Consider the following 22,405-nt stretch of genomic DNA (forward strand, 5'->3'; position numbering starts at 1 on the left):
TTTCCTCAATCTTTGACGGCTTTGGTTACATTTATTAAACAGTTTACAAGCATGAAAACTTCCCAATCAACTGTTGTTATTGTTATAAACAGCCTCCTGGTGCTTCGGAGCACATTAACTGTTTAATAATTGTAAACAAAGCCGCCAAAGATTGAGAAAAGATAGACAGGTTCGTAAGTGCTTGCGTGATTGCTTCGTGAATCTGGCTCCTGGTCTTTATCTTGTGTAGATACAGAATTCACACTCAAGTCGGTGAAAATTTTGCTGTGTTCCGGCCCACCGTGACTCAATTCTTTCTGGTTTAGACTTAAACTTTCCGACTTAGCCTTATGTCGAGAGAGCAGCCGGATACCAGGACCTGCTCTCAGACGTGTGACTTTCAGCCTTGAGAAAAATACCGTTGTCTTGACCTCGATTTCTGAGGAACACAAGCTGGAGCATCTTGAGCAGATGAATTTCGCTTCCAAGCGTGTTTCGTCTTGCCATACGTTTAGACAGCTACTGAAACGTTTAGACACCTGCTGAAACGTTTAGACAGCTATTGAAACGTTTAGACAACTGCTGAAACGTTTAGACAGCTACTGAAACGTTTAGACAACTATTGAAACGTTTAGATAGCTACTGAAACGTTTAGACAGCTACAGAAACGTTCAGCCAGCTACTGAACCGTTCAACCAGCTTCTGAAACGCTCAGCCAGCTACTGAACCATTCAGTCAGCTACTGAACCGTTTAGACAGCTGCTGATACTTTGGGTTACCTCCATACCGAGAGATTATCAACCATAAAGAACAGTTTTCTCTGCTGACCCGACTTTCACATGTGACCCGTCTCACCCGACTCACCAAGGGCGCCGAGGATGGCCGCTGACCAGAAGACCTCTCCACATAGCGCCGGTAGGAAGAGCAGACCGCCCATGCGCTCGCCGAACTTATCCTGCAGCGGATCCAGCATCGTAACGTAGCCCTGCGAACGCATCTTGTTAGCGAACAGCACACCACCTGAGGAAGACAAGGTAGTGTGCTCCTTTAGCGATTGTTTACGGTGACCAGCGAGAACAGTATTGGTGGTACAATTGATAGAGAAGAAGGACTTACCGAAGATGAGAGAGAGGGCGTAGCCGAACGGCGCTTGGCACCATACCAACCCGGTGTCGAACACCGCTTCGGCTGTTCCGTTGATGTAGCCGCCGCCAACCCACGTCGCTGTTGACACCGGGAAGAAGGGTAGTCAATGGTTAGCTATAGATCGCTCAATGTGGGGCGCTAAAGGGTAATACTGAATATAGATTTCAGGCCGAGGCTCACTGAAGGCCCTCAGAGTAGGAGATTTCCAGGAAAAGAGTCAAAGCCTGAGACTCGTGAATGAGGTTCAGTAATTAGATCCACGAGTCTGAGTGGTTATCATGTGAGGCACTCAGAGGAGACTCGAGATAGGGTCTCCGATCAGTTTGCGAGAGCAAGGACCGAAATGTGAAATTTAGCACAAATAGACTGCATGGAAAAGCGATATTAAACGGTAAAGAGAAATTCCTTGAGTTTTCATCTGGGAAAATAAATTTAGCATTAACGAATTAGTCTTAAGAAATGACTGAAAGACTCACAATGTTTTGACCAAAAAAGACTGATCTTGATCTGAACCGGAACTTGGACATTTTGTCCAGAAGGAAACGTGACTCAAGTTCGCAGGACGAGTCACCTCTTGGAACACTCACCCGTCATTGTGAAGATGCCGACGAAGACACCTATGCTCCGCCCCGCTAACATGACGTCGTCAGCATCATCTTCCCCCTCAGGTTTCTTCTTCGCCGCCCAGATCCCCACTGCCAGGATGAGCACGTAGAAGATGACGATGGCCACCACGCCTCCGACGTTGATAGTCATTGTGAAGATGTTTTGGCCGACTAGAACAGGAAAAGGTAGAGCCCTAGTGTGCTCTCACGTCACGGAACACGGTGAGTGTTTTGTACGGAACGATGGTGCTGATGTAGATAGGAACAACAATATCGAGGGAGCAGTTGAGGTAATGTGGTTCTGGTGGTAGCTTGGTCAGTTGCTACTGCTAAGGGCGAACAATGATCGTGGGTGTTGAGCGAGCAGGAGTTGCTTGGGGAGTGATGGAGACTGTGATCGGTTCTTTGCGACTTGTGTCTGGTGGTGGTGGGGGGCACCTGTGGCAAAAAGACATTTATCACATTAGTAATGATAATTTGCTTCTCACAGGGAGAGATATATCTTGTAAACCAACATAAATTATTGCAAAGGATGAGTTTAAAACATTCTGAAACACTGAGGAAGATTAGTACTCCTACTAACGTACGCTATTTAGTAAACAACGCTTTGTATTTAACATTTCTATCATAGACATTTCCTTCAGTTCATTCATCATATCCACACATCCTCTTATCCCGTTCCAATTTATCCCACCTTCGTCCACGTTTTTCCCTGTGTTCCTTTACCCTTTTGCTATGCCCCTTTTCCATTTAGTCTCATCCCCCTCTGCCAAACACCGATTCAACATCCAATGAGGTTGTTGCCCTCGCCAACGGCCTGAAGAATGCAATTTGTCTGTCAGTTCACAAATTACCTCATATTAAAGTTAACTGATCTTATCTCAAAGTATTTCGAGCAATTACTAGGAACCAATAAGGTTAGGATTTCTATCCGATAGTCTCCATGAAGGTTTTTGCTTTTCTTTTCTTGGGAGAGATCATGTGACGAGTGAAGTGACCATGGGAAAGGTCAAATATGGAGGGTAATGTCATGGGAGGTCATGCAGTAAAGGTCACTGCACAGACGGAACAAATCGAGGAACAATTGTGGGTTTAATTGCATAATTTTAGCTAAACTAAGCGTTGTATAATCTTCTTCAACATAGTATTAAAATTCTTGAGTCGAAACTATTTTATTTTATAAGTAACTTTAAATACATATATTAGTTAAGATACCGTCAAGTGAACACGTCAAGATTCCTCTTCTGTTAAAAAATATATATAATTTGTGTGTGTGTTTATATTACATATAATATTATATACAATATTGGTCTGTATATTTTATGGAAGAAAGAGAGCAGCAAACTTGATTTACCTCCTGTTTTGAATCACTTTAGTAAGCCTGACCGTCTCATCTCCCTTTCCTGAGATGAACCAGCATCATAATTGACCTCCAGCTGCTTGTTCCGGTCTACTTGACAGATGCTCCCACCCTCCTCTGCTTGACAGATGCTCCCACCCTCCTCTGCTTGACAGATGCTCCCACCCTCCTCTGCTTGACAGATGCTCCCACCCTCCTCTGCTTGACAGATGCTCCCACCCTCCTCTGCTTGACAGATGCTCCCACCCTCCTCTGCTTGACAGATGCTCCCACCCTCCTCTGCTTGACAGTTGCTCCCACCCTCCTCTGCTTGACAGATGCTCCCACCCTCCTTTGCTTGACAGATGCTCCCACCCTCCTCTGCTTGACAGATGCTCCCACCCTCCTCTGCTTGACAGATGCTCCCACCCTCCTCTGCTTGACAGATGCTCCCACCCTCCTCTGCTTGACAGATGCTCCCACCCTCCTTTGCTTGACAGATGCTCCCACCCTCCTCTGCTTGACAGATGCTCCCACCCTCCTCTGCTTGACAGATGCTCCCACCCTCCTCTGCTTGACAGATGCTCCTACCCTCCTCTGCTTGACAGATGCTCCCACCCTCCTTTGCTTGACAGATGCTCCCACCCTCCTCTGCTTGACAGTTGCTCTCCGCCTGCTAGCTGCTCCCTGAGGTGCCGTAACTCCATTAAGCCTGAAAGCCTCCTCAAGTCCGAAGGCATTTGTGAGGAGCTTACGAGAGCTCTTAAGGTGATCGTTTCGTCCACAGTGGTGACGGAGGTCAGAGGTCAGCCAACTCTCACTGCCCCCTTACTCTCCCCCTTACCTATCTTTTATTCTTCCCTTACTGTCCCTTCACTCTCCTTTCACTTCTTCCTGTTCACTCTTTACCCACCGTCCATTACCGTCCTTCACTCTTCCTTAGCCGTACATTTATCAACCCCCCCCCCCACTGTCCCTTTTCTCTCCCACTCACCGCCCCCTCATCCCCCCCTCACCCTTCCACTCTCCCCCTTAAAGGAACTGTGTCATATGAGCGAAACTATAGAGATCTTAAGACAGTCTCTCATTTTAATGCATTTACTTACAGATTCTAAAAATATATTCCCATTGAATATATATATTTACAGGGCTTTGGTGCTGCTGCCCTTCAAGAACCCAAAATTATTACATTTGAGCTAAAAATCTATTTCGAAAATATATTGTGAATTATAATTGCAATTTAACAATGGCCATCAGTCATCTGGTGGAAACACTGAATTTGTATTTCCCAGATAATCAAAGAAATGGAAAGTTAATTATTAGGTTGTCAGTCTTTGAAGTTTGTGGTGTCTGGTGCAGAGCTCTGCCGTAGAGCCTGAGAAGAAATAGAGCCCAGACCACAGCTCTATGAAACACAACTCTATCAAGTTGAAAGATAGAAAGAAGTGTTGTCAGATTGTGTCATAATTGATATATATCCTTTGCTGCCTACAACGGGGCCAGTGAACGAACCAATTAAACCGTTTTGGCATTTTATTAACTTTAAAGCAGCAAGGATTCTCAGCCCTAAAAAAAAAACAATTAAGACGCAGACTTAAGAACTTCCAGACTTAAGACTCAAAATCAACACTTCCAGAAGAAACTGTATACATATTCTTTAATTTTTATTTTAAACTAATTTCCTCTCGCAAATCAGCCTATCTTGACTTGCCACAACGTACATAATACAACGTCCTAACCTAATCAGGAATGTACGAACGCAAGCAACCCACGAAAACTTATTAATCGATGCGTAGAAAACATGGATTTTTGCGAGCCGCTGTATACTGTCCATAGTACGTTGCATTTTGAACGTTGGATACCGTAACGGGGTATTAGCTGTAAGGACAGGCTGCACCCGTTAGCTGGATGCCGTCATTCCCTTCACCTGGGCTATAGGAGACTCGAACCGCGAACCCCGCATGTGTGTGAGGGCGAAGCTCTATCGATCGAGCTATTGAGTCGCCTTAATAAGGAAAGTTTCCAGAGAATGCCATTATGTTAGCGGCTGATCAACACCTGCAAAACCTTTGCTCCCTTGGACTTCTACAAAATAATTACCTTAATTGCAGGTGTTGGACAATTCATTGATATATCGGTTGTATTCTGTTCATTTTCTCTATGACTTGGTTTTGTATATTTGTACTTGAAGTTATATTTCCACATATGATTTATAAACCCTTTGCAATGTAAAATTTTTAAAAATAATTATTATGTTATTTTGTAATAAGCATAATTTCGTATTAGTAATATGCAGAGTTCAGTTAATATAATTTTTTGGTTATAGTATTGTTTATATTCTTCATATGCTTGCTGCCACATAGGAAGTCACGTATGCCACATATGTTACCACATATGTTACCACATATGCGGCCACAACTTGAAGGCCAGGTTTGACAAAGAATTTGGACGTCAGAGTAGTTAAATTAGGTTAGACGTAGAAGTTTTCGAAGGTAGTTCGATTCACAGTTTTAAATGTGTCAATTTAATAGAAGCATAAGAAATTACTTATTGCATTAATTTAAGAACGTTCGAAAGGTCAGGTTAGGAGCATGGCTCGACCCTGCAAGTACATCTAGGTGAGTAAACACACACACACACACACACACACACACACACACACACACACACACACACACACACACACACACACACACACACACACCAAAACACTCAGGGCAGCTAGGCTTCATTGCATCGTTTGTTCAACACTCAGACAAGCGAGTCTCTTGCACAAGTTTTGCGCCACTCAGACAACATTAAGAGCCCATTCCAGACACGCCGCGCCTGCCCCTTTCCCGTATTTGCGTGGGAACAAATGTCCTCCTTTCACATTGCTGAGTGGAACGGGAGGAGGAGAGGGCTTAGTGAGAGGGGTGTGGGAGGGCGAGTGCTACGAGGGCGTGGGAGGGTGAGTGGGAGAATGACGTGTACAATGTGTGCCAATTCCCTCTTAACAAGTTAGCCATTTGTTGACTATTCCTGATAGCTTTAGTGGGCAATAGGACGCAGATCCAATGAATATATATTAGTCTATTTTTTCCCGGGGAAGTATAGTGTTGTGACGGAGATAAATGAGGTTGTGACGGAGAGATCCGGTGTTGTGACGGAGCAAGTCCGTTGTATAGAACAATTAGGTATTCGCCATTACTCTTCACAGTAGGTTGCATTTTTGGGGGGGGGACCTAGGGGACCTGCTGCATGGGTGACAGCTTCTTCCCAATATCGAACTACCCCTGGCTTTGCGCCCTGGAGAGGCCACTCCAGACCGACAACCAGATTCACAACTCCATAGTCTCCTGAGACTGATGGATGTCTACTATATAGACGTTGATTACTATAACATAACTCTACCTCTTAGTTGAGATAGATAAATAGGGTTGATTAGAGACACTCCCTGCGTGGGGCCTTTGAGCTCTAGCTCCAGGACCCGACTTTAAACTCTCTAACGTCTCGAGCAGATGAGGTCTATCTTAAATACTGCTCAATATATGTATGTCTGTGTGTATTTGTGTGTACAACCAAAATTAGTTATATACTGTGGAACATCGTACGTTATGAGTTAGTGATGATCTGCTCATGCCCAGTAGAAATTCAGGAGATTATATGTAAACAAATTTCCAGATTTACTTTTCACGTGGATTTTTATGAAATCGAAATACCTAACAATTTGACTGTAACCAAAAATACACAGAATTTAAATAACTATAATATTCTATTTTCCTTGTTCTCGAGCCTCTTCTCCCATTCTCTCTCTCTCTCTCTCTCCATTTTCCTATCCACTCTATATCCTATATTTCATTTTTGACATTCTTTCCTTAACGCGCTTTCTTACCGTCTCTTCCCTTCATTCTTTCTTTGATTTCCTTCATTATTCTGTTCTTCCATCCCTTTCCTCCATTTCAGTCAGCTCGTTCTTTCGTTCTTCTCTCTCACCCATCCATTACCTTTCCTGACTTCTCCTTGCGCTTCCTCTCCATTATTTGCATTTGTATTTTCGACCTTCTCTGTTTAATCTACGTCTACTGTCCCTTCAGTTCCATGACGGTTTCTACCCTCCCTCCCTTCTGTTCCTTATTTATGTAATCTTATCTGCCTTTTCACCTTCTTTTCCATCTCTCAATTCACTTTTTCTCCATGCTTTATGTCTTTCCCTTCCTAGTTATATATTTGTTATATTCTTCTCACTTTGCCTGTTCTTCCCTTCCTTCTCTTTCCCCCTCCTCCTCTCATCGTTTCTGCCATTTGGTAAAGAATGGGAGACAACGAAACAACACACTAACGAAGTGGTTGGTAACGTAAAGAAAACGGAGACTCTGTCCTCCCTTCGCCTCAAGGGGAGGATTGGCTGGCATTACCGAGGACTTGAAACGGATCTTCCTTTAATCGTATTTGATGCTTTATTACTCCCGCCTGTCAAGTGGTGTAAGAATGTATTGCGAATCCAATCCTCTCGATTCCTATTGGCGTGGATTGCTTGTGTGAATGATGTTTTATTTCTAATCCGCGTTTTATTAATTATTCCCCCCAATCCTCTTTCGTGTGTTATGAAGCTTGATTTGTATAATGTCTTGTATTTTCGTAATTTTCTCTCTGTCTTGAATGCATTGTGGTCTTCGATCATGTATTAAATACACATTAAGTGCTCGGATATATTGATTGTTTCCATGACGTTACTTTCGTCATGAAAAGTATGTGTGTGTGTATATATATATATATATATATATATATATATATATATATATATATATATATATATATATATATATATATATGTGTGTGTGTGTGTGTGTGTGTGTGTGTGTGTGTGTGTGTGTGTGTGTGTGTGTGTGTGTGTGTGTGTGTGTTTATATCACGAAAATAAACACGTGATTAAAAATGTGACAGTGTCAGACCACAGAGGAAAATTGAAACAGGAATTTCCTTAAGTACTTTCGTATATTAATACGAATCACTCCTTCTGAAGATTTTATTAATATACGAAAGTACTTAAGGAAATTCCTGTTTCAATTTTCCTCTGTGGTCTGACACTGTCATATATATATATATATATATATATATATATATATATATATATATATATATATATATATATATATATATATATATATATATATATATAAGAAGAAAATATACTTTTATGAGGTAATAAAGCTAACTTCCACAAAAGACAGCTGGGAAAGTATAAAGTATTAAAGCGGACGGCGTGCTGGGGGCCCGGGCCCAGAAAGTGGACCCACGGGGAATCCAACTCTCTACGTAAGCCAATGAGCAGCGGAAAGCACGCGCCAAGGAGCATTAGCCAACGTTTTTTATGGAGTTGAACTGGTTTATCTTTTGGGGCGACGTACCGTGAGAGGCGAAGTTTGTCGCATCTGAGGGGGGGGGGGGGGTTCAGTTCTCTTTTATTTCCGTCTTGGTCGCTTAAGTCAGGTTGAGCAGTGGCGCCTTTGACGCGTCACCACTATGGAGGGTATTGGCAGTTTACTGGGTTATATGGTGGGGGGAAATAGGGAAATAGGGGGTTATGTTCTACTATTTTAATGTCCCCAAACCCCCTTCTACCAATGTCATCATCAACAAGGCAGCCTGTCCTTATCAACAAGGCAGCCTGTCCTTATCAACAAAGGTCTAATAATCTCCCATGCAGCCGCCTAACCCACGGTTTATAAATACAACTTTACACACGACTCACAACTCATGACATTCGAACACTTTTCAAATAGGGCTTCGCCGACGACCTGTGTTCGAACCACAACTTTGTAAATCCTTCTCCCACGTGGGAAGCATTTACAGCGGACGAGCTAATTTATTCTGTAAATCGATACTGCATTTCTATTTAGAATTCAGAAAACATGCGAGAATCCGGATGAAAAGAATGAGAAATAAGGAGAAAGAACTGCGAGAGAAAATATGAGGTAATCAGGAGGAATAATAGTGTGGAGGGGAGAACACACACACAGATGGCTGGCCTCCCAGGGGACTGGCCGGGAGTGTAGGCAGGGGAGGTGGCGAGGCAGGGTAAGAGGGAGAGGCAGGGGGAGTGTGGTGAGGCAGGGGGAGGGTAGTGAGGCAGGGGGGACGGTGGTGAGGCAGGGGGGACGGTGGTGAGGCAGGGGGGACGGTGGTGAGGCAGGGGAAGGGTAGTGAGGCAGGGGGGACGGTGGTGAGGCAGGGGGGACGGTGGTGAGGCAGGGGGAGGGTAGTGAGGCAGGGGGAGAGTGGCGAGACATTGTCAAGTAGAGGAGAAAAGGCCAGGTGTAACGAGGGGAAGCGAGGCAGTGAAAGCTGGACACACGTTGATGTTACGTCCATTAACCTCGACACACAACGCCAGGGTCTGTGGGTGGAGTAGTCACGCTCCCCTCTCTCTCTCTCTCCCTCTCTCTAACCACACCCACGCTCCCCTCTCTCTTACACAACACCCAGGTTCCCCTCTCACTCTGCAAACACTATCATTGAACATTGCCACAAGAAACCAGCACAACAAAGGGTGCCAACACATGGTGCAGCCTGTGTCAGAGGAGCACAATAACATATACATATCCCTCCCACTCCTGTACAGGGTTCTGGAGTCACTATCACAGAGGAAATCAGCTTCGGAGGTATAATTGTGTTCCATTTTGATAAATATCTGTCAACGCGGTTTATGGCTTTCAGAGAAACAGGTGGAGATATGGTTGTATTGTGGTAATATGTTCCGTATAATTACCTGCTTGATTCGATAACCACTTACACCCCAGAAGCAGCGTTCATGTGTACTCACCTAGTTGTACTCACCTAGTTGTGTTTGCGGGGGTTGAGCTCTGGCTCTTTGGTCCCGCCTCTCAACCGTCAATCAACAGGTGTACAGATTCCTGAGCCTATCGGGCTCTATCATATCTACACTTGAAACTGTGTATGGAGTCAGCCTCCACCACATCACTTCCTAATGCATTCCGTTTGTGAACCACTCTGACACTAAAAAAGTTCTTTCTAATATCTCTGTGTCTGTGTGTGTCTGTGTGTGTGTGTGTGTGTGTGTGTGTGTGTGTGTGTGTGTGTGTGTGTGTGTGTGTGTGTGTGTGTGTGTGTGTGGGTGTATTCACGATAGATCGAGCGTTTATACATTTATTCACTTATTGATACAGATATCACAAGGAGTGTCTGTTTTCATAATTCTGATACTAAGTATTAATAACCAATTTCTGTTTCCTTCGTAGTTAGCCGATGACATGTCTTTCTTAATAACTACATTTTGTTTAAGTAATTATGTTTATTACATAATGAAAAGTTACAGGTTCTGTATTACGATAAGTAGTTAAATACACACAGAAATCACAATAGCGTGATATATCAAATGAACAAATCCACAATAGGGCCGTGATGAGGGTTCGAACCTACGTCCGAAGTTTGAACCAACGTAGGTTCGAAACCTTCGCGACTGAGGCGCGTTAGGGATCATCCCGAACGCAGGTTCGAATCCTCATCACGGCCCTTGTGGATTTGTTCAAGTAGTTAAATGTTTGTGAATCTTTTTACGGTCTTGAGATGAACGGTACTTTCTTGTTCGCCCTCAATCAGTGCTAGCGAAATACCTCGCTGGATAGAGCCATAAACAATGCTAAACACAAGTCCTTCGAGTTTATAGTTAATGGAGTTACACAAATGCAGGAAAACAAACAATTTCTGTAACTGGGGCACCTCATTGGGTTTGTTCGTCTTTAACTCTCCGGTGCTCGGTGGTTTGTTTGCCATCAAACAAACGAAAAAATGTTTCAGCTCGACAACAGCTTTCATATTCCTGTTTACTTAATCGGTCGCTTGTGTTAGACGGGTCCGAATATTGGTCCACGTTGTCCGGTCCTTGCTGTGTGCGCTGTGGCCTGTGTCACAACTCTCAGCTCTTGTGTGTTTCGTGCGCCGGCTCTCAGCTCTTGTTTGTCTGTTATGCCGGCTCTCAGCTTTTGTTTGTTTCCTGTCCGGGCTCTCAGCCCTTGTTTGTCTCGTGTGAAGTTCTATAAAAGAAAATGTCTCGTGTGTACGTGTATGTATATATATATATATATATATATATATATATATATATATATATATATATATATATATATATATATATATATATATATATTAGTATATTTTGGTAGCAGTCTTCCCTGTAGACATATATTATTAAATATGACCGAAAAAGTAAGATTAATAATTCTAACACGAATTTTCTCATTCTTTCGTACATTACGCTTCACTGTTGGAGGTAAATCAAAAATTAATTCTCCAAAATTCATTTTTATTTCTAGTCTGACGCGACACGGGCGCGTTTCGTAAAACTTATTACATTTTCAAAGACTTTAGTTCACAAATACACAACTGAATAGAACTTACGTATCTCAGATTTTATATCTACATTTGAGTGAGGTGGGAGGGGTGATGTGGCATTAACACAAGACAGAACAAGAGGGGATATTAATAGAGTATTAAAAGTATCAACACAAGACAGAACACAAACAATGGGTATTGAATAGAAGTGTTTGTAGAAAGCCTATTGGTCCATATTTCTTGATGCTTCTATATTGGAGCGGAGTCTTGAGGTGGGTAGAATATAGTTGTGCAATAATTGGCTGTTGATTGCTGGTGTTGACTTCTTGATGTGTAGTGCCTCGCAAACGTCAAGCCGCCTGCTATCTGTATTACGATAGATACAGCGATAGCAACACAGAAATCATCGATAGATACAGCGATAGCCAACACAGAAATCATCGATAGATACAGCGATAGCAGGCGGCTTGACGTTTGCGAGGCACTACACATCAAGAAGTCATCACCAGCAATCAACAGCCAATTATTGCACAACTATATTCTACCCACCTCAAGACTCCGCTACAATATAGAAGCATCAAGAAATATGGACCAATAGGCTTTCTACAAACACTTCTATTCAATACCCATTGTTTGTGTTCTGTCTTGTGTTGATACTTTTAATACCCTATTAATATCCCCTCTTGTTCTGTCTTGTGTTAATGCCACATCACCCCTCCCACCTCACTCAAATGTAGATATAAAATCTGAGATACGTAAGTTCTATTCAGTTGTGTATTTGTGAACTAAAGTCTTTGAAAATGTAATAAGTTTTACGAAACGCGCCCGTGTCGCGTCAGACTAGAAATAAAAATGAATTTTGGAGAATTAATTTTTTATTTACCTCCAACAGTGAAGCGTAATGTACGAAAGATTGAGAAAATTCGTGTTAGAATTATTAATCTTACTTTTTCGGTCATATTTAATAATATATATATATATATATATATATATATATATATATATATATATATATATATATATATATATATATATATATATATATATATATATATGAGTGTGTGTGTGTTTATAATATGCATTTCTTATTGGTGCCTTCAGGATTGAGCTGTTAGCTCTTGGACTCGCCTTTCTAACCGTCGGATGTGTAATATACTAATTCCAGACCTCTTGTCTGTCATATATACTATCCCCCCCCCCCTCTCTCTCTCTCTCTCTCTCTCTCTCTCTCTCTCTCTCTCTCTCTCTCTCTCTCTCTCTCTCTCTCTCTTTCTCTCTCTCTCTCTCTCTCTCTCTCTCTCTCTCTCTCTCTCTCTCTCTCTCTCTCTCTCTCTCTCTCTCTCTCTCTCTCTCTCTCTCTCTCTCTCTCTCACACACACTAGAATTCAGCCAGCAACAGGTGACTAATTCCCAGGAGCTTCTGTTTACTGTTCGGTGAACAGAGGTACCAGGGGAAAAAAACTCTCCTCATTTATTTGCCTCAATCGGTAATCGAACCCGGGTTCGTGGAATGCGAATCTTGCATATATTTTTCCTCCATCTTTTCAAGGTTCCTTTTTTTTGTGCTGTTACAGATAAATCAAACATCTCTTTATTACGTTCCTTCTCTTTTATCTTCCAGTTATCATCTTTATTCCCTTGTCTCCTTCCTTTCCACCCCTTCCTTTCATCCTATTCCCTCATCTATCCTTTATCTTCTCCCTTCCTCTCCTCTCACCCTCTTTTCTTCCACATATCCTTGCTTCACTCTGCTCTCCCCCTCAATCCCTCCTCTTCCCCTTCTCCCTTATATGCTTGTTCGTCCCCCTCATGTTTTAATAATTCATGGGAAACTGTGAGTTCTGGAGGGGCGTGGGTCCCCTCAGGGCCTCGAGGGCCTCAGTCAAGTGTTACAGTGACTCCCCTTGTTCAGCAGTTCTGCTAGCTGGGGGTGGTGAGTAGTTGTTGTTGCTAGTTGTGTTGCTAGCTGGGGTGGTTAGTAGTTGATGACCAACCAATGTGTCCAGGGGCTCAGGGCATTAACATCCAGTCTAACCTAGGGGCCCGTAGCTTAAACACCCTATTTGGCCCCGGGGCCCGAAGCTTCTCCTCCCTACAGGGTGATCTGAATCTATCACACAGACTGTGGCTCCCTGAAAACCTCTCGTCCACAGGCTCACAGTCGTATGATCGTGGGGTGTACATCTAATAGAGGGAAGACAAACATTTACCAGTAAAGCAGAATGCAATATGACCTCACAAAGGTAAGAGAGGAATGCGCAGCTACATTACGAAGTCTTGCCTTGGAGGTTGCGGCGCTGGGTGCCCTGTGTCCTGAGAGCTCGCTTTCGAACACTATTCGTCTTAGGTTTGTGAGAACTGTTTGCTGTCAGTCTCAGTCGTGACTTGGAGACGATATGCTGAAGGTAGGTCACAGGTATGCTGTTAGGACACAGGTTCACTGTTAGCACACAGGTGCGCTGTAAGGTCACAGGTGCGCTGTTAGGAAACAGGTGCGCTGTCTTGAGACATCATTTGTAATTACCTACAGAGCTCCATCGCACTCGCTTGATGGATAAGGCATTGGGCAACCGCCTCTCTTAACGAAAAGGTCGCCTTTTGTTCGTTTATAGTAACCAACGTTAGACCTGCAACCTAGTATGACAAGTAAATGCTCACCAATATTTATGTTTTCTATGCATCTGACTTGATAGGCTTGGGGGGTTGCTTGGGTTAGTACCCTCCTGGTTTGGTTAGGAGGTTGGATTTTTGACGGAGTGGCAGATTAAGAGAACGGGCTGATTAGACAATGATCATAACATATGGTAGACTTAATGCCACATGTATCCCCAGTGATGTAGACCGGCCGGATATAGTCTATCCCTATCCGGCCGACTAAGGGGGACACTTAAACTCAGAATCTTTATACGGAAGCAATATTCGTATATCCGTACATTTTTTAAAATCTTTCCCGCTGACAATCAACGTCATATAACGAGGAGTAAATAACTAAATCTGAATTAATTTTCTCTATTTAGTGTTCGTCAGTTGTTCAACGTTTATTTTATATCTTTTAAAATATTTATTTCTTGAGTGACTGCGGATGGGTGGAGCCTGAGGGGGGGGGGGGAGGAGGTAGAGACGGTCACCCCTTGTCTGGGTGGGGGTTGGGGGGTTGGAGGCCCGACACTCACCTGTTCTTGGCCGTAGTACTTACCTGTACTAGGTGAGTACATCCGTAACTCATTCTGCCATTCCTAGATGGCGCTGGTGATGCTCTTGGTCACGCATATGTGTATTAGGTGGCAGCGGCGCTGTTGGTAACTCAAAGGTGACTTTGATTGTGCTATTTTGTGCTCCTAGATAGTCACAGATGCCGCTGATGTTTACGGCATGATAGGCTCATTGTGGTTCTTCAAGCTACGAACTATTTGCCCTAATTGCTAGAGTCGCCGGGGCTGTAACAACTGACTAAGAGACGATCATATCGTCACTTAACCTGGTACTCTGGTGATGTTGTTCTTAATGACGATTGCCGCTCACAGATGGCGCTGTAGTGATGTTTACAGTCACTCAAATATAGCTCTAAATCAACAGGTACGAGAAAGCTGACATTAATTAGCTGCTATATATAGCAACATAAAATAGCATCCGAAACAATGGATACATAATTAGTGAATTTAGCCTCAAAAAATTCCTTGATAAATACTGATTTGGAAATGGACTGTTAGTTTATAAAACAAATTACCTGGTAACATAATCGACATGGAATCTGTGCACTGTTTCGATCGCAGGATGACATACATAGAAATGGGTTCGAGTATTAATAGGAGCTGCCTCACATAAATCAATTAACATTCAGCACTTTCCACCATTTTTATGTTCTTGGGCCGTAACGCTGCTGTTACTATCGACACACAGGATTAACTGTTACTTCAGTATCACCGTCGCTAAGCTCAACACAACCCCGACGGACCAAACCCAATCGCATTCACCTTAATGCGCATTCCTCACCTTAATGCGCATTCCAACCTGTACCCTGAATACCTCTTGTGCCAGTGTTAATCTCACCTACATGTAACACAACTAGCACTAGTATTTACACCCTTCCCCATACAACCCAACTAGCACTAGTATTTACACCCTTCCCCATACAACCCAACTAGCACTAGTATTTACACCCTTCCCCATACAACCCAACTAGCACTAGTATTTACACCCTTCCCCATACAACCCAACTAGCACTAGATAATAGTACCCACCTCGTAAAAAAATTCAACCGTGAACCGCTACCTATAAACTTCCACACCCCACCACCCTCAACACCCACCCACTACCACCTTAAACACCCGTACCACCCACCCCTCACCACCCTCAACATCCACCCACTACCACCTTAAACACCCGCACCACCCACCCCTCACCACCCCCAACACCCACCCCCCTACCACCATAAACACCCGCACCACCCACCCCTCACCATATTCTCCCCCACCGGTGCCCCTAACGTCAGCCTACCCGACCCATCCAATAAAATTACGGATGCAAATTCAGGTTGATCCTCCAGCCTATGGCCCCTGCCACTTTTGTTCATCTCTCCCGGAGAGGCGGACACGGGGGGACGTGTCATTTTAGGATCATTTTGTCTTATCTCCGTCGTAGGCTCTCCACCCATCGTGACCTGTGTGGGTTTACCCTGTGTTGGGTCGCTCGTTTGGGGAACTTGGTCTTTAGCGGCGGGAGAAGCTGTGCCACTTCGTTTGTCTTGGGTTCAGGAGTCTTTGTTTGGGTTCTGATTGTGGTCGTTTAGTTGTGTTCTGATTGTGGTCGTTTGTGTTCTGATTGTGGTCGTTTGTGTTCTGATTGTGGTCATTTGTGTTGTGATTGTGGTCGTTTGTGTTCTGATTGTGGTCGTTTGTGTTCTGATTGTGGTCGTTTGTGTTCTGATTGTGGTCGTTTGTGTTCTGATTGTGGTCGTTTGTGTTCTGATTGTGGTCATTTGTGTTCTGATTGTGGTCATTTGTGTTCTGATTGTGGTCGTTTGTGTTCTGATTGTGGTCATTTGTGTTCTGATTGTGGTCGTTTGTGTTCTGATTGTGGTCGTTTGTGTTCTGATTGTGGTCATTTGTGTTCTGATTGTGGTCATTTGTGTTCTGATTGTGGTCGTTTGTGTTCTGATTGTGGTCATTTGTGTTCTGATTGTGGTCATTTGTGTTCTGATTGTGGTCGTTTGTGTTCTGATTGTGGTCATTTGTGTTCTGATTGTGGTCGTTTGTGTTCTGATTGTGGTCGTTTGTGTTCTGATTGTGGTCGTTTACCTTGTGTTGGTCCCAGATTCCTTTTTAGTTTGTTATATTTGCGGTGTTTGATGCTATATGATTCTTCTCTTATTACGGGATTAATGACCCACTTCGCATGATATTAGTGAGTCAAGAGTCAAGACAAACGGTGATTGGTTGATACACGTTTTCATCCTGGAGCGTCCCATTACCCCCAGGGTCATTAACCTTACAGGGGGCTGGGGGGGGGGGGAATTGAGGACCCTGACTACCCAGGGGGGGGAGCAAAGTATTGGAGAGTGTCCCCATCCTCCAAGAATGAAGCGTTCTGTCATACTGGGTTACAGAGCTTTATCCCCTCTGGTTTGGCTCTTCCTGGTGAGAAGTCGAGCCGTAGTTGCTACTCTGACCTAATCGTAAGGTTATATATATATATATATATATATATATATATATATATATATATATATATATATATATATATAAATATATATATATATATATATATATATATATATATATATATATATATATATATATATATATATATATATATGCAAAATATATTATATTTCAATCAATCTTTTTAAATTATATTGAAGATCAGTCAAATTTCTCCAACATAAATTCAGATCTTCAGTTATGTATATCAATCAAGCTTGTATAGTTAACATATAAGATGCGTTGTTCTAGTAAGCAGGAATATTCCTTGAATTATATCAGAAAACCAGGCGGGCTTTTCTAGAATGTTGAGCGAGTATTAATTTAACTAATGCGAAATTTTGGTTTGAGAATAAAGAAATATACAGTTCCCGTGGCGTAGTGGTAAGACACTCGCCTGGCGTTTCACCAGCGCTTTGGCCTCGGTTCGAATCCTGCCCGGGGATGATTTATTGGGCACCAATTCTTTTATTAACTGCACCCTCTGCTTACCTACCAGTAAAATGGGTACCTGATTGTTAAACGACTTGACGAGGTCGTATTCCGAGGAATATTTGGATTAAGGATTTCTCCGAAACGCTATACTTGCTAGTGGCTGTACAAGAATGTAAGAACTCTTGTTCTTACATTTATGCATGTTATGCATGTTATATTAATGCATAAATGAATAAAATATATTCAGCATAGGGAGTGGCAGGCAGGTTTGCTAGCACCACTAACCCAAGGTACTCGGCGGCCCGGATTGCAAGTGTGAGCAGGATCATGGCACAGACTGTACTTTCCTTCACACGACTGTAAGGTGCTGTATCGTCACCATCTACCGCAGGGACCTCGCCAGCTGTACCGCAGGGACCTCGCCAGCTGTACCACACCAGCCATTCTCGCTACAGTTTCTCGCTCATTACACCACACACGTTCACCACAAACCACCACGACAACCACACATCACCACACACTTACATGACCACTCCACACCACCATGCCACCTACACGTTCCCCTCTGAGAGGCAGGACCAAAGAGCCGAAGCTCAACCCCCGCAAGCACAATTAGGTGAATACAACTAGGTGAGTACACCCGCTACACAGCAATCACCACGCTACTCAATCCCTTCAGCAACAGCACCAACAGTCTGACCTATCAACCCACCCCTCCAGCACAAGCTGTAAGTCTTATAATGACATATAACCCCGGATATAAACCAATCGGCTGAATCTTCCATACATTAGTATATAAATGAATATTATTATATATAGCGATTTTATGTATAGGTTGGTGAAGGTAAGGTTAGGTGTTTTGGTTATGTTAGGGAATGTTAGGGAATGTTAGTTAAGTTAGGGAATGGTAGGTTAAGTTAGGGAATGTTTACAACACTGGCTGAGAGTGACGTGAACGAATCCTGTCTCAAGTCATAATTTCGAACATGGTTAAGTGGATTCTAAGTGAAAATATGGACTGTAGAGTTTAGTAAGTCAGTATTTGTCTTATACGCTGTGGACTCGAGTGTGGACTTCTTTGTTTTGATGGCTGGGGCAGAGACCCAGGTCTGGTCAGCGTCGCTGTGTCTTTCCAGGCCATTCTCTGTCACCTTTGACTTGAGGCTTCGAGAAAGAGGTCCTTCTTGGAGCACCAGCCATTTACCCTTCTTCCTAGTGTTCAAACCCACCACCCTAGTGCCACCTCTCACCCTTGTGCTACCCTCCTCCCTCTAGTGCCATCCTCGTCACCCAAATGCCATCTTTACACTCGTTAGTATTCACGTTAAAACTTACACCATCTTCATATATTCTGCACAGGTCCTTCACACTGCCCGGAAGTTCTCAGCCAATTAAACCATTAAACAAGACATTTTCTCACTTCAAACCAACTTCTTGGAGACATTATTCTCGTCATTATTCTGCTTCAGTTACCTTTCCTTATGTTTATTATCAAGAAAATGAAATAGTTTACAACGCCATCGACAAAAAAAAAAAATGTTTCACGTAATATAACTCGGAATTATCTTATCCCAAATAATTTACTCTCTGTCTCTTTCTCTCTCTTTCTCTCTGTCTCGTTCTTTGTCTGTCTGTCTCTCTGTGTCTGTCTGTCTGTCTGTCTGTCTGTCTGTCTGTCTGTCTGTCTGTCTGTCTGTCTGTCTGTCTGTCTGTCTGTATCTGTCTGTCTGTCTGTCTGTCTATGTCTGTCTGTCTGTCTGTCTGTCTGTCTGTGTCTCTGTCTCTGTCTCTGTCTCTCTGTCTCTCTCTCTCTCTCTCTCTCTCTCTCTCTCTCTCTCTCGCTCTCTCTCTCTCTCTCTCTCTCTCTCTCTCTCTCTCTCTCTCTCTCTCTCTCTCTCTCTCTCTCTCTCTCTCTCTCTCTCTCTCTCTCTCTCCTGCTTAATCTGGAACATCTAATCTCCTCTACAAGTCCTGTACAGGGTCCTACAGTCTCTCCATCACTATAAACTGTTGTGCTTCCCGGTTGGTGGTCTCATTCTATTACACAGTTTTCCCTGCTCAAGCTCACCCCATTTTTCATATTTTCTCAGCCATCACCTGAGAGAAATTTGTAGTCAGTTCAGCCATACACGCGCTCCTTAAATCCACACTGCTCGTCTTGCCTTCAGGCTTCTTAGAATTGAGTCTATCGTTTACTACTACGAAAAAATGCCTCACTTGATGTAGTTACAGGTTATTGTTTCTGTGAAACGTCATTGTTCTTTAATATCAACTGTATAGAGCAAGTGAAGAACATGTTTCACTTTGTGTTCGTCCAGTTTACGTTCTCTTTCTTTACAAGTTGTTCCATCTTTCACCTTTGTCCAATGTGTTCTGTCTTCTGCCCATCAAGACTCGTGACCACTCTATTTGGTCTCCACGAGATCACGGTCGTCACTCTATTTGTGGGAGCGTCAGGCGAGTTATTTAATGGATCGTCGCCTCTCCCTCTCTGTGTGTCAGACACTTGCTGGGGACGTGTCTCAGTGGCAAAGAAAGTATCACCTTGCTGAGCTATGAGGCTGAGAGAGCATCTCGTATCTCTCATCTCAGTGCTGTGGAGGATATGTTGGTTACCAGGGCAAATTCTTGTCCTTCTATTCAGACGGATGACTAACAATTTTTACCACTAACTGTTTGACACAATTTTACATTCAAAGGTTATGCAATTGGTTAGCTCGTAGCTAGAACCATGTTGGTTTGATCCTGAATATATTGCACTTTTCTACCAACTCTATCCCCTCTTTTTTTCTAATTTATTTTACACTTAATTTCATCAGATTGGTTTCAATATTGATTACATAGAAAGCACAAAGTTAATTGTCACAAGATGTACAGCTCCTGAAGCTCTTCAAATGCAAGGAGGGAACTAAGAATGCAATGTTCATTTTCCCTCTAAATAACCACATTTAGGCGTTTTGAAAGGAAGCTGGCAGCTTTTAGGTCCCTTATTTTTCAGAGCCTAGAACCCATATTATTCAGAAAAATTTAGGCACTTATATCTCAGTTACCAAGGGTCTTGGAAGCAACGGAGATAAACTTGAACTGATGATCTAGTTCTCTGTACGTAGTTTATTCCCTGTGGGTGGCTGCAGCACCATAATGAAAACACTGAAATCTATATAGGTAACAGCTAACTGTCTGCCATTTTTTCATGGGTGCACTGAAGTCCATCTGGTCGACTAGAAAGATTTGGAGAATTGCCGAATATTAAGAAGCGAGGCTCACCTCTTTCTTCCCTGAGCACCTAGCTGTGATATGGCTCCTATAGTCAATATAGTCAATATAAAGTCAATGTCATTGACTTCACTGTACCTCGAGCGATAGCCAATTGCACTTTGGCAGAGCGAACCATGCACTCAGCATCTGTCACTCTCTACCTCGATTGGGGCAGCAAGGTAATCAGTGTCAGGTAGTAGACGGAAAGTTATAATATATGTACACGAATACTCTTAACAAATTAATATTATCAGCAATAAATACCAAAATAAACCCAAGAAAGGGATATACATTATCCCGAGCCCAGAATGTGCCGATTAGTGCTTCACCAGTAAAGAGGAACGAAGTATTGGGAAACGAATATATGTACGTTTTCGTATGTATGAATTATTAAGTACGAATAAATGGGGCCTGACAGCTGAGTGGACAGCGCTAGGGATTCGTAGTCCTAAGGTTCCGGGTTCGATCCCCGGTGGAGGCGGAAATAAATGGGTAGAGTTTCTTTCACCCCCTGATTTCCCTGTTCACCTAGCAGTAAATAGGTACCTGGGAGTTAGACAGTTGCTACGGGCTGCTTCCTGGGTATGTGTAACAAAAAGGACGCCTGGTCGAGGACCGGGCCGTGGGTACGCTAAACCCCGAAATCATCTCAAGATAACCTCAAGATATCTTAACATACGTAAGAATTAAGAGATCAAGACAGAACGAACGAAGTGTTATTTTCCACCAAATCCAGACAGATCATAATTTTAATAATTGTAAACAAAATGTGTAAATATATACATTATACACACAAATCACAATAACGTGATATGTCAAATGAACAAATCCACATGGATTTGCCCGAGTGTATGGGGGAATTGTGTAAAACCCTGGCTAGGCTTCAGTGTAAGCCTCGGGATCCTTATAGGGTCAGAAGCACTCCAGGTTGCAATTCTTTGACCATGTCGTGGGGCAGTTGACTAGAAGACGTCTGTGAATACTCAGTGCACAGATTTGAACCCCCTCATCCAGGCCCTTGTGGATTTGTTGATTATATACATTATATTTAAATACGAATGCTAGAATCAAACGCTGTTATTTACGAATCTGAATTTCAACATGTCGGGTGAGGGTCAAGGGTGAAGGGTCATGAGGAGAGAGGTCAGTTTGGGTCGCGAACGAAGACCTCTGTTTAGATTACACTAAGGTCTGGTAACGAGAAGAAAGGCTACCAAAAACGTGTCATATCATTGTGGCTTGTTCTTATATAGTTTTTGCGTTAGTGCGAAATATTCCACCATACTATATACACCACCATATTCCATATAATGCTAGTGTATTTCACTAGCATTATCGGAGACTCGAATACAGGACCCCCAAAGTGCAAGTCCATCTTCATATCAAACAGTCTACGGACGCTCTCTATAAGGACGGATTTCAGAAGTACCTAAGTGGTACCCAACTGAGACTTTAAGCCTTCCTGGAGCATAATTAAGTATCCGGAGGTTCAAGTCTTAAGCTTAAGATATGGTAGAAAGAGCAAGATAACAAGGAGGTGAAACTGGAGACTGGAGAACAAGAGATAACAGATGGAGGAGGAAAGATATGATGGAGGTACCAACGGATGG

The 22,405-nt window shown here is 43.0% G+C and overlaps 1 protein-coding gene across 3 annotated transcripts in view; it reads right to left on the reverse strand.

Moving 5' to 3' along the window:
- ChT (choline transporter) overlaps positions 1-22,405 on the reverse strand; it is a 70,686-nt gene that overhangs the window by 27,528 nt on the left and 20,753 nt on the right. For all 3 annotated transcript variants that reach the window (XM_045744861.2, XM_045744859.2, XM_045744862.2), the window contains exons 2-4: positions 1,713-2,168; positions 1,096-1,203; positions 844-999 (exon numbers count right to left, since the gene is read on the reverse strand). In XM_045744861.2, coding sequence (XP_045600817.1) covers positions 844-999; positions 1,096-1,203; positions 1,713-1,881 — 433 coding nt within the window. In that variant the 5' untranslated portion in view covers positions 1,882-2,168. The remainder of the gene's footprint in view (positions 1-843; positions 1,000-1,095; positions 1,204-1,712; positions 2,169-22,405) is intronic.

This window comes from Procambarus clarkii, chromosome 8 (genome assembly GCF_040958095.1).
Source record: "Procambarus clarkii isolate CNS0578487 chromosome 8, FALCON_Pclarkii_2.0, whole genome shotgun sequence".
Taxonomy (NCBI): domain Eukaryota; kingdom Metazoa; phylum Arthropoda; class Malacostraca; order Decapoda; family Cambaridae; genus Procambarus; species Procambarus clarkii.